Source organism: Manis pentadactyla, chromosome 3, assembly GCF_030020395.1.
Source record: "Manis pentadactyla isolate mManPen7 chromosome 3, mManPen7.hap1, whole genome shotgun sequence".
In the NCBI taxonomy this organism is placed as follows: domain Eukaryota; kingdom Metazoa; phylum Chordata; class Mammalia; order Pholidota; family Manidae; genus Manis; species Manis pentadactyla.
The window spans coordinates 160,138,225-160,155,271 of NC_080021.1; the positions used below are offsets into that span (position 1 = coordinate 160,138,225).

The following is a 17,047-nucleotide window of genomic DNA, read 5'->3' on the forward strand; positions in this document are numbered from 1 at the left end:
AAGGGAGAGAAAAACTGTATTTGCCAGATCCAAGTATTTTTGTCATTGAAAACTGACTTTGTAATATTTGCTCTGAAGATAAAATGACAAAATGTACAGGCAAATGCATTATTTCCTTCTATTTCATGCTGGTAAGCCTTCTCTCCCCAGAAAGGGTATACAAGCACATGCTAAATTCACTTCTGGGTTTTTTTTTCATTCACTTGCCTAGAACTGGACGTGAAACTCTACAAATTTTCTCTCTTATAAAACATTCTCTAAACTTACCTTTCAAAAATGTAGCAATACTTTATTTGCTTACAATATAAATTCCTTTTAATCTAATCCTTAGCAGTTAATAATTTTATTCTGTATAGTCTGTATAGGAACTACATCAACATTTTTTTATAAACAACCCAAAGTCATAATTACCTTTGAACCCATGACAAGGTTAGACATAAATAAACACTTATAAGAGGTTTTAGAAAACTATGGTATTAATAGAATACTACATACTTTAGAACTTTAAAATACTTCATATTTTAAAGTATTTTAAATTTTTAAATATTTAATATTTTAGAAGCTAACATTTCAAACAGAACTTGCCAAATCAAACTCAATTTATATAGCCTAATGGATTGCTTTTAAAATTTGAAAGCTTTATTTCTGACAGTTACTTTAACAGATTGTGACTTTTCATTGACTGGGTCAATGTGGACCACTCTGCAATTTTCAGTTCAACAATAAAGCCCATTTGTGATGGTAAATTTTATACTACTTCTTTCCAATAATACATTACATAACCATTTAAAAACATATTTTATTTTATTTAAATATCTAAGGTATAATAGCAACTATATCAGCTAAACAAAATTCACTCTCATTTGCCAGTTCACTATCAAATTATTTTCAAATATTTTCTTAATTATCTTTGTTAGTACGGAAAGGAGTAAAAAACTGAAATCCACAAATGATGGTAAACCACAATTCATCTCCCATATGAAGTGGGAAAAAAACACAGACCCAGAAAGGTAAGAACTTAGCTCCTATGAAACTTTACACAGTCCTGAGAGACTATCTCCGGTACCAGTACTTTTTCCATTGCATTGTACTGCCCTTAGCCTGGGGAAAAACAACTTCTCATAAATGAGGGAAAGCATCACTTACAGAGAAAATGGTCCAGAGAAATGTAAAAACATGTCCAAAGATTTGTAAATTGAGAATTAAATAAAATGAACGGCACCACCAGTTACTTTTGTTATTAGTATGTATGTAAAAACTCTTCTGGGTTTTAATCATGGGAGTAATACATATAAAACTTAACCCTTAAACATAAACATACACACATGCACTCACACATGCACACAGATAACATTTCATTCGGCCAAAGCCTTCCATGATGCTTAACTGAAAGAACGATTACAAGTAAGCTTAAATGTAATTCTCACCCATTTGTGTTAGCTTACTTACCAGATTTGTGCTTCTTGTGTTTTGCCTTCTTTTTGATGATCAATAACTTATTCTGGATCTCGGGTTTGTAAGACTTGAATGCAAGCGAATGAAGACATTCACGTTTTCTCTGTAAGTTTTCATTCAAAACATCTTTTAACTTCTTTTTTTTCTTTTTCTTCTTTTTTGCCCTCATTTTAGTTAGTTTGAGTTTCTTGTGGCTCTGCAGTGACTGCTCTAATAGAATGTCCCTTACAACTCTGTGGCAGTTAATTTCTGGATGATCATTGTGACTTCCATTTACATGTATTTGGCAAGATTTTAGAGCATTTTCTTTTAATGGACTAGGTTCAGGCTTTACTCTGGAAGCTTCACCATATTTTTCCTGATTTTCTATAAACCTTATTTCACCTGGACTGAGAGGCTCCCCAAAGCCAGTGACCGCCCCTGGACTCACTGGTTTCTGTAAATTTTCTTTACAACAATCAACTTTTTTAATTTCGCAGGGCCTGCGAATTCTAATTTCACAGTTGGATTTCATTTCCATTTCAAAAGCAATGTCATGACTATCCAAGTTCATTTTAGTAGGGCAGTAAGCTGGATCAAAGTTAATTTCCTTTTCTTTCTTGAAGGCAGAGGACAGGCCTTCTCTACTACACCTATGTTCTCCATTACTTGTAGTAATATAGTCACACTTCAATTTCTCCAGTTTAATCCGAGGTACTCTTTTTATTTTAATGGGTGGAACTGGAAATTCTGGGGCCTGAAAAGGTCTCTGTTTATAAATCCTTACATCTGCACCACAGAACTGTGGAAAATGTACATAAGCATTCTCCAAATAATCATAACCAAGGATAACTTCCCTGCATTCATGAATAGGCTGTCCAAGTACAGCATCTTGAACCTCTTTTTGTGTTTCATACACAAAGTCACAAAGACCCTTAAGTAACCACACTTTTTGACAGAAAGGTAGTTCATGAAAGGGTTTTTCTTCCAATGGATTAACTTCTCCAAGAACTCTAAAAAACTGAGGACACAATCCCAGTTTTTCAGCACAGTTATCAGGATTTTCAGTCTGCCCTACAGCAGTGTACCACTGCTGTACTTTCTGTCTCAGGGCCGCTTCCCACGTCCTATAAGGCAAAGTAGGTCTTCGATGTAATGTAGGTCTGCGATGGGGAGGACTTAACAGAGAAGTCATTATTTTAGATAGAAAAGCGTTACACTGAGGCATCAGAAGACAACGTTCCAATTCATAAAAGACAATTTCTGGCAAATTTAGAATTTGCTGGGCTAAACAAAGGAAATGCCCAATAGCCGGAATTTCCCACATGGTCTCCATACAAGTTGGACCTGCTTGAGCTAGAAGTTTTCTCTCCCATTCTTCTATTTCCTTCTGACTAGCTTCTTCTGCTTCTTTTCTTTCCTGTTCCCGAAGCCTAAAGAAAATTTAACAAATTTTACTATTATTACTTAGAGTAGGGAATACTATAAAATATCAAATTTTAAGTGTCATTACTTATCTTCATTTAACAAGGCAACTGGCTGGTCCAGTTTTCAGTATCACTACAAAATGTCTCATTAGATGTGCCATTTTTTCTTCAGATGAAGGAATACACATATAACTTAACCCTGAATTTTACTGAAGGAGGATTTTCATTGACATTATTGCCAATGTAAATTTTTCAATTTATGATGTGTATGAACTTCAAAATAAATGAAAAAAATTTAAAGCATGTTTACCCAACAAAGCAGTTTAGTGCTTTCTAAAAGTAATATGGTATCGTTAAAGAGCTGTAAAAATGCTGACATCCTTTGACCCCATAATTCCATTCTGAAGAAGTTATACTAAGAAAGTTATTCAATGGAAGCAAAAAGTTATGTGTGTCAGTATTAACTGGAGTTTTATTATATAAGAAAAGCAAAACCATGAAGAAGTTTTATTACACAATTGGAAAGTAAGCTGGCTATATCAGATAATCTTAAAAACTAACATTATAAATACCATTTATAAACACAAAAAATCAGAAACAAAATAATAGCAATAATGAAAATATGCATACATTGACCAAGGAGATGACACATTGCAAAAATAAGTAACTCCTTGAATGATAAGATTATGAGTGCTTTTTTCTCTTTCAAAATTTCTTTACTGGCATTGCTATAAAATCTTCTTAGTTAAGAAATTTCTAATTAGATGAAAACACATACATCTTTGTGATCTTGCATTAGGCAATGTATTCTTAGGACACCAAAAAAGCACAAGCAATGCAAATAAAAATAAAGTGGATACCATCCAAACTAAAAACTTTTGTACTTTCTAAAACATTTATCAAAATGAAAAGGCAAACCAGAGATGGTAAAACATTTTTGCAAGTAATTTATCTAATAAGAGACTTGTACCTAGAAAATATAAGGAACACCTAACTTAGTAATAAAAGACAAGTAATCCATTTAAAAATGGGCAAAGATCTGTACTATTTCTCCAAAGAAAACATACAAATGAACAATAAGCATATGAAGAAACGCTCAACATTGTTATCCACTAAAGAAGTGTAAATCAAAACCACAGAAAATACCAATTCATACCCACTAAAATGACTGTAATAACAGAAGTAACAGTAAATATTAATAAAAAGTTGGGGAAACTAGAAACTTCTACCAGTTTCTCAGAAGGTGCAACATAGAGTTACCATATGACCCAGCAATTCTACTACTAGGTATATACTAAGTATATACCTATGATATATTTGTGTGGAAATAAATGCCCACACAAAACCTGTATATGAAGGTTCATGACATCTTTATTCAAAATAGCCAAAGAGTGGAAACATCCAAATGTCCACTTACTGTTTAATAGATAAATAAAATGTGGCATAACTGTAAACCAGAATATTATCTGGCAATAAAAAAAATGCAGCACTGATACAATATGGATGCTACAACACAGATGAACCTTTAAAATAAGACATTAAGTAAAAGAAGCCATCCACAAAGAATAGGGAGTGACTGTTAATATTCTTTCTTTTTAAGTGATGAAATGTTCTATAATTGACTGCAGTGAGGATTGCACAACTCTGTGAATATACTAAAAACAACATAATTTTACACTTTAAATAGGTGAGTTGTATGGTATATGGATTATATTCAATAAAGTTATATAAAAGAAGAAATTAAACCATATAAAGTTTGGGAGAAGAAATTAGAATAGTAAGAACAACAGAGGGAAAATAAAATTTATCTTAATCTTCATTTTTTTCAAGAATGAGAACTCTTCCTCTACAAAAGATGCATAAGAACATCTTTGGATTCTTGGACTTTAAATGAAAACTGAGGCATAATGTCTGACATTGGCTATTTTTCTGTACTATCACACTGTAACCTGTAAAAACAAATACATAGTAAGAACACTATTTTAGCAATACCAGACTATTTTATAGAATAAGCCTACTTTTATAATTTTGGCTGAGATACAACAACTATCTATTACAGATATAACAAAAAATGGTTAAAGTTAAATGTGTTCCAAGATCTTTGTATTAATAAAGAAGAGGGTAAAAATACTGATTAATTTTAGGCTCTGATAAGTTAACTGTGTGAAAATTTCTAGGATTGCTACTAAAATACTAGACTATATTTATAACACTCAAATTAGTAGAGGTGTAAACATGGAAGGAAAAATACAATAAACAAAAGTGTTGGGATGCAGTCAAAGCAGTGCTTTCAGGGAAATGTACAGATTAAGAATGTGTATTTAGAAAAGAAGAAAAGCTGAAAATCAAATATAGATGTGTTCACTAAAAGAAAAACAAGAAAAAGCACAGCAAATCAAACCCCCAAAGTAAAAAGAAAATAGAGCATAAATCAGTAACAGAGAAAACAAATATACAATAGAAAAATAATCAAGTCCAAAAGTTCATTCTTTGAAAACATTAATAGTTGATAAACCCTTAGCAAGATCAATCAAGAAAACACACACATACAAAAACTAATACCAGAAATGAAAATAGACATATTGTTTAGATCTCACAGATATAAAACAATAAAAGGGTATTATAAGCATCTTAATGACAAGAGATTTTAGATGAAATAGTCAAGTTTTTTGAAAAACACAAGTAACAAAACTGAAAGAAGAGCAAAAACCTAAATTTCGTTGTCTATAAAAGAAACTGCATAATTTTAAATTGCCCTTATATAGAAATATTGTGGTCTGAAAGCCTTCACTGCAAGAATTCACCTCAGAAATTTCAGTTAATGGAATTACTAGAAAATATACAAGATGTTAAAGAGGTAAAATGAGAATTAAAATAATAAGAAAAAAATTATCAGAGAACTTCAAAGAACAAACTTTTGGATGTGGATTTGGTTTAGAAAGATCTGGGTAAGAAAGAAAAGGAACTTCTAGAAATAAAAAATAAAAACACAAAACTAAAATACTCAATAGATAGGCTGAATGCTGATTGTACATAGGAAAAGAAGGTAGAGCTGAACAAAATTCAAAGAATGCAGTGTGAAGAGACAAAGAAACAGATTGAAAGGTAGATACAAAGACTGATGGAGGACAGATTAAAATCTAACTACCAACCAACTGGAGCTCCAGAAAATACAGAAGATGGGTAGGTGGGTGGTGATGATGGCAATATTTGAAGAGATAATGGCTCAATTATCTTCCGAGTGATGAAGGACACAAATCCTCAAAATTCGGGAAGCCCAGGAAAATGAATTAAGAAAACCACACTTGGGTATATCATCATAAAACAATAAAACATCAAATATAAAAAGAAAATTGTATAAGCAGTCAGAAGGGGGGAAAAACAGATTACATATACAGAAATGACAGATTTCTCAACAGTAACAGAATAAAACCAGAAACAATAACTATTACTCATGAATAAGAATAAAGTCATTTTCAATTATATAAAAAGTAGAACTGATTCTAAGAAAGAAAAGAAAAAACTTGTAAAATGTCTTCTGCTTCCACCTAAAGAATCACATTTACCTCCTACCTGAACCAACAACAACAACAAAAAACCCAGACAAAATAGATAAAACAATGGTTTTCAAGAACCTAAACATCAAGCAGGGAAGGACAGCAATCTCTGAGAGATGGGAAATAGACAAGGTGAATCCAACAATTGTCATGGTTTATTGCCCTTAAGAGTGTCCAGGCCATGATGCAGGGAAAGGGAACCCAGGCAGACCCCAACAGGCTACCTGACTTGAACCGGAGCCAAGTATCCTGAGACACCAAGGCAGCTAGAGTCTGCAGAATGTAGTATCAAAGAGGACATAAGTATATAAACCGAGAACACTGAAGATGTACAGAGAGTCCCACTCAAATATTCAAAGTACTGACTAGTACATGCATGTAAGAAAATAACCCAAGAGTAGGTGGGAGGAAAACATCCAAAAGACTAGAAACCATAATTTCTATTCCTACTAGCCATACTGGAGGAACTCATGGTTCATGGTATGTTGGATAGAACATTCAGAATGGTCTTCCTATAATAGAAAATAATTAGTCCTAGACAGAGCATTGCTCTGGACCCAAGAAACAAATCAGAAAAGATCCAAAATGGTGAAAAGTGTTTTTCTTTATCTTCATTGATATGTAGGTACTTTATCTTCATTCCAGAAGATTTACAGGAAGGAAATATAGTAATTAAAATATTTGGCAACCACCAAGGTAAAACTCAATGCCTGGCATCCAAACCAAAACTACAAGGCACACAACAAAACAGAAACTATGACCCATAATGAGGACAAAATATCAATCAATCAAAACTGACTCACAAATGAAAGAAATGTTAAAATTAGCAAATAAGGCCATTGAAATAGTTATTGAAACTGTAATCTATACAGTCAAAAAGTTAAATGGAGCCATGGAAGATACAAGACAGAACCAAATCAAACTCTTAGAGATGAAAACTACAATGTCTGAGATGAAAGTATATCAAATGGGACTAACAGCAAGTTAGGCATGACAGAAGAAAAGATTAGTGAACTTTAAGACAGTAATAGAAACTATTTAAATTTAAAGACAGAGAAAATACTTCTACAATATGTATTTAATGAAGAAAAAATGATCACAGAAAGAAGTTCTAAGATGCAAGGACTGGGGAACAAATCAATTGTTAATCATGTGGGAAATAAACATTATTTTACAAAGAACAATAATGACATCCAGTTCAGGGACAAAAAATGAGACAAACTCAATTATTAACCAATCATATTTAAGATAGATGAGGCACAAAAGATAAAAATTAAGAATAGAAATAGAGCATGGAACTTTCAAATCAATGGAAATAGTTGAAAGAGAACTAAATCTTCATCTTCCACAGATAGATTTCAAAAGATAGTGCTGAACTGAAAAATCAAAAAAACAACAATATAAGTATATCCTCAGAAATGTGGAAATAATTACTAGCAGAAATTAAAGGTGGATGTTTCTGAGTCACTGAGTTGAAGTAAGGCTGTCTTTCATTAGAAGCTTTAACAGCAGAATGTGACTTTTAAATTTAAAAATCTGTGAAATTAAATTTAAAAAATTAAATCAACTTTTCAAAAGCCAAGAAAGAATATTAGGTGACAGTGAAGAGTTGTTCATGTTAAATGTATACATACTGTGTCTTTTACCATGAAACTGAGTTTCTCTACACTTATATACTGAAATGGATAGTCATTTCTTCTTCAATGTTCCGTTAACTACAGAAAAGGTTTGTGAATTATTTCTTATGGATAGTAACTCAGGGTTTGTTTAAAAGTTTGGTATAGAAAATTGTATCTGTTAAAATATCAACCATCAAAAAGTGGGTTTGTTTGGTATTCTTTGCACTAAAATTGCTTTGGTCAACCTTGTCATAATTAATCCTGCTCTTTCTGCAGAGGTGAGAAAGCAACTAGAGCTTGGTGAAGAAAAGGGCAGGGCAAGTTGGAGCAGACCAATACACCTTTATAGACTTGATTCTGCATAAAGTATTGATCAGCAAACTTTGGTCAATATAGGTTAGTGATATGGTAATTTTAGAAACTAATCAATTTACAGATGGAGACACTAAGGACACAGAAGGGTGAGAAGATAACTTCCTCAGGCTTACGTAGTTGGTTAGTGTAAGAGCCAGAAATATATACAGTTTGCATTGGCAGGACAAAGTTAGCACCAACTGGCTTAGTCTTCAAAGAGAAAGAAAATTAGGCAATGGTGTAATATGCACATTCCATTGGCTTATGTGCCTGGAAAAGTTATGAACTAGTTGGGGCATAATGCTGTCAACTGTGGGCATTACCTTAAGTTATTCAAGGGCTGCTCTTCATACTTCTGTTCCCTACAAACTGTACCTCTCAGGGCAGAATGATGGAATCTAGCCTCAGACCATGATTACTGAAGAGGCATCAGGAAAAGAAACAAAGTCCAGTCTGGTGTAGGCCAGCATATTGCAGAATAGTCCTTTAGAACTGGGACTTTAAGTCTCACCCAATCCTCAGTGGTGTGGTATATAGGAAATAGGAGCTTGCCAAAGAGCTCTAGAGTTAATGTCTATATAATCTACCAATATTTAAAAAATTTGTCAAACACCTAAAATGTAATTTTTAAAAAATCTTTTTTACTCTTTCAACCACGTCTAAGTGTACATTACAGCAGTGTTAACTGCCTACACATTGTCATGCAACTGACCTCTAGAACTCTTCCATTTTGCAAAACTGAAACATACTGATTGAACAACAAACAACTCTTCTTATTTCTCCTTTCCCCCAGCCTCTTGCAACCACCATTCTTCTTTCAAAGAATTTGCTTTAGATAGCTCATAGAGGCGGAATCATACAGTATTTGTTCTTTTGTGATTGGCTTATTTCACTTAGCATAATGTCAAGGTTTATCCACGCTGTGGCAAGTGTCAGAATTTCCTTCCATTTTAAGGCTGAGTAATATTCCATTGTATGTATATACCACTTTGTTTATATATTCATCTGTCAATGGCCAATTAGGTTGGTTCCACCTCTTGGCTATTGTGAATAATGCTGCAATAAATGTGAGTGTCCAAATATGTCTCTGAGATCCTTCACTAATCAATTTTTAAAAATTTGTATACTGTATTAAGAAATGCTGAAGCAAACCATATTTCCTAACAAGGACAGATAAAAACGAGCCTTCAAAATTAACACTTAAATTAAAAACTGGTTCAAAAGTACAGTACTAATATTAGATACAATAGTACATATTTCTAAAATGTTAGTTCAAAAAATTAAGCTTTCAGTATGGGGAAAATGATAAAACATCTCAGGATAGTTATAAAAACCAAATTCACCAATTTTAAAAAAGGGTAAGCAACACCAAATGAACAGAAAAGGTGATCCAACATTTTTTTCCTGGACAAGCTCCTTATTGGCTTGAGGGTGTTTACTTGCTACTGTGTGAAATACTAACGGAAGCTGTGCCTAAGGTTATTTTGGTCATATATAATTTAGCAGAAACAGTGCTAGAGTGAAGGGCTTTACAAAAGGAAATTGTGTTTTTAAATACCCTAACTTTACAGGTTTTATAAAGTTTTATTGAATGCTTACCATGTGTGAGGATACAAAGAGGTGAAAGCATGGACCCAACTCTAATTTAAGACGTTACAATCTAGTAAGAAATACATATAGGACCTTTAATCCAAAATAATCCATTAAGTAAGGAAACAATACAATGTATGCAAATTGGTGGCATGAAAGGGGAAAGCAAGACATTTATTTATATTTTCTAACATGAACAATATATAATATTGTTTTTTAGGAAAACCAACCATTCACATAGTTAGTCAAGCTTTTTTAGTTGCCAAGAAAAGAAAATCTCTTCTCACTAAAGCAGAAAAGGAATTAATTTAAAGATCAGAAGAGAGCTTATAGAAGCTCTAGGAGTCAGAGTCAAACTTAGAAGATATGAATCCCAATTACACTTTGAGTGCTTCTCCAGGAAAAACTAAACTGCAACTATTACTTGGCACTTCTGACACTAGGAAACTAGAGGAACCAGAAGCTCCCAGTACCAGCTTTGTCAAAAGATAAACTCCCCTGGCTCAAGAGTGCCACCTTACGTTGTTCCCATGCAATTTCAAGCTGTGAGTAGGCATGAAAATAGACATTTTCTGGCATCTTCCTTGGGAAGATGGTCTTGTAATATGGGGAATCATCAACTGTAAGTAAGCTTTTCAAAAATGTTGAGTGGTCACAAATGATGAATATCTGGTTCATTAAATCACTGTTACTTTACATTATAGAAAATTTGAAAATAAGCCAATCATAAGTCACAGTTTTTATTTCACAAAAAATGTACAAAATATTTTTAATTCCAGAGATTTCCAATTCAATGAAATACCAAAAAGTTTATGCAAATACATGAAAAAAAGAGGATAAAAAACATACACTACTTCTGGTAATCCAAACAGTTCTGCAAAAAACAATGGAGAATAAATCAGTATTTTTAATACAACTAAAGTAGACTTTAATGATCAAAACTGCTACCTAATGTCATATTCCAGTTTAGCAGAAATTTACTTGAGCGCTAACTTCCAATTTTAACCAATTTTATTTTTTAAAAACTATCTAAAATGTTGTATATGCTTTCCTGTTTAATAAACAAGATATGTAATATATAATTTACTCTTTCCTTACTGATTCAGTGTCACCATTATAAACAGAATGCAGTGGTCCTGAGTAGCTTAAAGACTATTTCAGCAACTATAAACAAACCAGCTATTTCACTCAATTTTCCCAGAACTGACTGTAGCACCGCTGTCTCCTAAACCAACAGGGCCTCTTTACACTAATCAGCTCCAAGACTGCCTGATGTCCTATTAGCATTTCCTTGAATATGGCCAGACTACCAAGCTTTACTCATTTATTCCTCTCTGGTCAGTATGTATCATCTATCATCTCCTTTGCACTGGTTTTCAGTGCTGGCAAAATAAATAGAGATAGTAATGGAGGAACATCAGGATTTGGGATTGTTGAAATCTGATTTAAGAAACCATTATTTTATGGCATAAACTGTACAGAAAGAGGAAGCTATCCTTTTATAAAATATAAAACTTAAAATACAGAGTAGAGACTTCCTTCCCTTAATATATCACAAATGAGAGACCTAACTGTTAGAAAAGATCACAAATCAGAGACCTGTTGCACTTAAAAGATTTTTTAAAATAATTTACTTTTAGGTTGGTGTTTGCTCAGGTGATCAAAGTTATCAAATGCCCATCAGATAAATGAAGTATTATCACATTAAAATAAATACTATAATTGTGCAGCTTGCTGCCAATCTGAATTTCTGACATAAAACTTGTTTCAACCTACTTAGCAGAATGGAGACTTTGTCTCCTCATTTCTTATGCCAAAGTTTTAATTAAAAATAGAAATTAAAAAGAAAAAAGAAGCCATCTATGTCCAGAACTAATGCACAGATGGCAGTAATCACATACGATCTTTTAACCTTTCCCTGTCTTCCAATATATGACTTTTCCTGGGGATTTGATTCCTGTTTGATCTTCCTAGCCCCAATTTTACAGTATCTGTATTCTCAGCTAGTCTCTGACTAATCTTGACAGCATTTTAGATAGATGGAGTTGATAGACTGATAGAATTTCAGGTATCGTGACAGATGGCAGGGTAACTGTACAAAAAGGAAGAGACGCTTTGCTTAGCATTCCCAGGTTATCATACCACATGTTACTGCCTAAATGTCACATTTCCTTCTGAGAACTTAAAAGAAATCTTGGGATAGGCTGAAAAGACATTTAAAAGACTCTGTCTCACTAGCTATGTGGCACATTACAAATTTTAATACTTATTGTATTTTCAATTCTAAAAGAAAAGCATGCTTATTTTAGAAAATTTAGAAAACACAGTTTAAAAGAAAAGCCCCACCACTCTTATTACATTTTACATGTGTCTTTATATGAATTCTAAATTTGGATGTACATAAAGTTAATCTCTTGACATTGAAGATAGGGAAAGAAGGCCACTGTACCTAGCATAGCAAGAATGAGGGAAAGATAAAAGATGAGGTTAGAGAGGTAAAGTGATGCCAAATGTAAAAGCAGGGTCTTACAAATTATATTAAGCCATTAAAGTTTCTACTTGCTTTGTCTTTGGGAGGTGGTAGGTAAGGGATACTAAGTGGCACAATCAAATTTGCATTTGGAAAAGTTTACTCTAGCTTTTTTATTGAAAGAATATAATATCTGAAATAAGAAGTTCTCTGGATTAGATACTGCAGAAGAAAAAATTAGCAAACTTAAAACCTTGCCACAGAGGGGAAGACAGAAAGCCTTAGATTGGAGAAGCAAAATGAATCCCAAACTGGATAATCAACACATGAGATAATCCACACACACATACATGAATTCGATCCCAGACCAAAAGGACATTATAAATTGTTGAAAATCAGTAAATAAGGATAAAATGTTAAAAGCAGTCAGAGAAATAAGATACATTACATATAGAGGGAAAAAGGGACAAACAGACTTCTCTTCAAAAACTATGTTTGGTTAATCTATTTCATGCTTAATGTATTGATAGAAAAAAAATTAAAAACTGCCAACCTATAATCATTTCCTTCAAGGCCAAATAAAAAGTTTCTTAGACCAAAAAAATAAAAGCTCAGAATTCATCATTGGCAGACCTGCATTACAAAAAATGTTAAAGGAAGTTCTTTAAGCAGTAGAAAAATGACAATAATAGCAAAATGGATCAATACAAAGGAAGGCAGAATGTTGGGAAGAGTAAATGTATGGATAAATATAAAATACTTTCCCCAGAGGAAAATATTTCCCCGGAGGAAAATTTAAAAATTTCTTCAAAAGATAACAATTTAAAACACATACAGTAACAGTGTATTGGGGTATACAACACACATAGAAAAAAAATGTATGGCAAGAACAGCACAAAAGATGGGAAGAGGTGAATAGAAATACACTATGAAGTGGTATAACACGAAGTTAACCATGATAAATTAAACACATCCTGTAAACCCTATAGAAACCACTAAAAAAAAAAAATTAAACAATGATATGACTAACAGGTTAACAGTGGAGATAAAATGCAGTATTAAAAAATGTCAGAAGTATTATGAAGGATAAAAAGGGGCACTCATAACGGAAAAGATGTCAAGGCATCAAAAAAACCCTAAGAGTCATAAATCTGTATGCATCCAACAGCAGAATTTCAAACTTCATGAAGCAAAATCTTTCAGAATTCACACTAGAAATATGAGTAAGGTCACTATACTAAAGTCAATTGTATTTCTATATATTAACAACAAAAAATTATAAACTGAATTTTAAAAATGACTTACAATTACAGCCAAAACATGAAATATGTAGGAATAGAGTTAACCAAATATGTGGAAAATGTGTACATTGAAAACTGTAAAATAGTGTAGATGGAAGCTCCTGAAATCAACTTTGCTATGAAGCCATATTCAGGCAATTAAGGTTAAAGATAATATTGATCTGACTGCATCTTCTACATGATAATTGCTGGCAGAGCCTGATAACCAATCAAATAAACAAAGCTGAAAAGTTACTAAGCTTAGAAAGACAACCAATCTAAAAAAAGAAATGCAGAAGAGATGTTGGAAAAAATAACAGATGAAAATAACATTGATAAATGCTTTCCCTGGTGAAATATCAACGTGGTTTTGACTAGAAGAAAATGTCACATCTAAAGCTTTATAGCTGTACTCTCTTTTCCAACTTTTTCTGATGTGATGAAATTTCAGTGCTATATGTTTGCCTAAATGCTTCATCCAAGGCAGCTAAGACTGCAAAGTTGGCTGTTGGCATCCAGTTTCCCTTAGATAAATTTGTCTTTCCTCCGTATAGCCTTTCATCAAAGTTCTATGGCACCTTCAAAACCCTTCCCTATAGAACACATCTTATGTATTAAAAAAGATACAGTGACCTTTGTGATTTATTTGTATCCTCTAATTTTTTAAAATTTGAAACAGTTGTCCAGATAATCAAATTTAAGTTTATAATGTCTTACTATGATTTAGATTTTTTTTTCCAAAAAGAACAAAATTATACAGCAAAAAAGTTCAGGTATCAGAAAGACTCGAAAGGCTGTTTTTCACTTTGTTCAAGTTTTGTTTTCAGGCATTAAGTGAGTCATACAGTTGTTGCCATTGTTGTTTTCCGAATGTCCAATGTGTACTTACTACAAAAAATTGAAAAATCACAAAGTTATTAGTCAACCTTTAAAAAAAATTATGCTGATGGAAATTAAACAATTATATAGAAACTGACTGATGAGTTCCATGTAATCTCAATCAAAATTCCAAGGCTTTTGTTTTTTTTTTTATAGGAATTTACAGCATGATTCTAAAATCACACAAAAATGCAAAGATCCTAGAATAGTCTAACAATTTTGAAAAAAAAAAAAACAACACCCTCCACAAAGTTGGAAGGCTCATACTACCAAATTTAATGCTGACTATAAAGTTACAGTAATCAAGTAAATATGGGATCAGCATAAGAATAGACCTATAGATGTCAATCATAAATTAGTTATGGAGATTCAAGTACAGCATACAGAATATAATCAGTAGTTCTATAACATCTTTCTATGTTGACATATAGTAACTATACTAGTTGGGAAGAGCATTTAATAACATAGATAACTGTTGAATCACTCTGTTGTATACCTGAAACTAATACTATATATTAACTATACTTCAATTTTTAAAAAACCCACAAAATAGCTTTTCAAGGATTATACCATGATCTAATGGGAAATAAATAAATTAAAAATTTCTAAGAAATAGATTCATTAAAATCAAGGATTTTAAAAACAGAACAGTTTTGGGGTTTAAAAAAAAAGAACTGACCTAGAGATAAATGGGACTAGAAAGTTTAGAAAGACTCATAAATATATGTTAAACTGATTTCAACAAAGATGTAAAAGTAATTTAGTGATGAAAGAATGGTTTTTTCAACAACTGGTACTGGAATAACTGACTTTCCATGTGGAAGAAAAATAAGCTTTTTATCCTTATCTCAAAGCACACACAAAAATTAACTTCAAATGGATTATAGATGTAACCATTAAAAAATAAAAATTAGAAATTTATGGGGGAAAAAAAGAGAAAACCTTCATAACCTTAGGTAAGCTACTATTTCTTAGGTTACAAAAAGGACAAAACATTAACAGAGAAATCAATAAACTCAGAATTTAATTTTCCTCAAAAAACACTGAAAATGAAGTCGAGCCACAGACCGGGAGAAAATACTTGGCAATGCAAATATATCTGAGAAAGGATTTGTATCCAGAGAATTCTTAAAATTCAATAAAATGCATGGGAATGATAAAGTCAGGAGAGTGGTTTCTTCTGGCTACAGAGGAAAAATAGAGAGATCCTGATTATACCTATGTTTAGTTTCTTTAAAAATTGCTGGGTAAATGGGGTTTGTGGGGGGGACTTGGTGAAGTGGAGAGCCTAGTAAACATAATGTTCTCCATGTAATTGTAGATTAATGATAACAAAATTTTAAAAAATTGCTGGGTAATAGGTACATAAGCCTTTATTATAATTTTATTCATTCTTTGCTCCATATTTAAAATATTTATAATTAAAAAAGAAAAAGTTAACACTATACCCTGAGAAAGCTTAATTCATATTGATCCATTAATTTATCATCGTCACTAAGACATTTAATGGAGGGTTTTTCCCTTTGTTTTATTCATCTATGTTTATTTGATGTTGAACAGAGGATACACAGAAATACATGTAAAACTGGAGAAAAGAAAAGATACAGTCATATTTCTAGTTTCCTACTAGCCATTCCTACTTGAATACTTAAATATTTCCCCTCATCGCTTCAACCAGTTCACTAAAAACGAGTCCACTGATCTTTCCCCATACCATGAACTTAAGCTCTATGTTCTTTGCTGATTCCGTCATTTTACAAGTCACAAGGATAGCATATTGCTTAGAAGCACCAGCTCGAGAGCCAAAATGCCTGGGTTCATTCAAATCGTGACTACCACTAAAAAATTATCTGATCTTGGGAAAGTTACTTAATCTCTCTGTGCCTCAGGATAAATGTTACATATATACAAGATGTTTAGAGTTAAACCTAACAGTCACACTCCACAAATGTTAACCATTTTTTAATCTTCTTGTTGGTACTAACATTATTATTACAACTATATCCTGATTCATTTTTATCTCTTTCTTTGCACCCCCTCTATTAAGGTAAGTACTAAGTCCTGTTTATTATTCCCAGAGCAATGTGACCTCTCCCTATTTCTGGTCACCAGTAGTGGAGATACAGACTATTACAGCCTTCTTCCTACAAGCCTTCCTTTTCTTCAGTTTCTCTCCATTCCAATGTATATACATTACTATCAGATAAACCTTTATCCCTTTCCATAAAATCTCCTTTTCTATAGAGGTTGTTCTATGAGGCTCAGTACAAGGAAAAAAAAAAGTATTTCACTACTATAAAAAGTATGGTGGTATAGTCTCAAGGTTGAGTTTTAATCCTACAACTATCAAAACAAGCTACATTACTATGAGAAGAGCAGTAATATACTATAAATTGTCTTTGAGTAGCATTAGCAGTACTCTATTATATCAGCAATC

General features: G+C 32.5%; 1 protein-coding gene across 6 annotated transcripts in view; it reads right to left on the reverse strand.

Moving 5' to 3' along the window:
* Window positions 1–17,047, reverse strand: part of KIAA2026 (KIAA2026 ortholog) — a 138,440-nt gene that overhangs the window by 72,555 nt on the left and 48,838 nt on the right. For all 6 annotated transcript variants that reach the window (XM_036878823.2, XM_036878824.2, XM_057498649.1 and 3 more), the window contains one exon: window positions 1,450–2,867. In XM_036878823.2, the coding sequence (XP_036734718.2) occupies window positions 1,450–2,867 (1,418 nt within the window). The remainder of the gene's footprint in view (window positions 1–1,449; window positions 2,868–17,047) is intronic.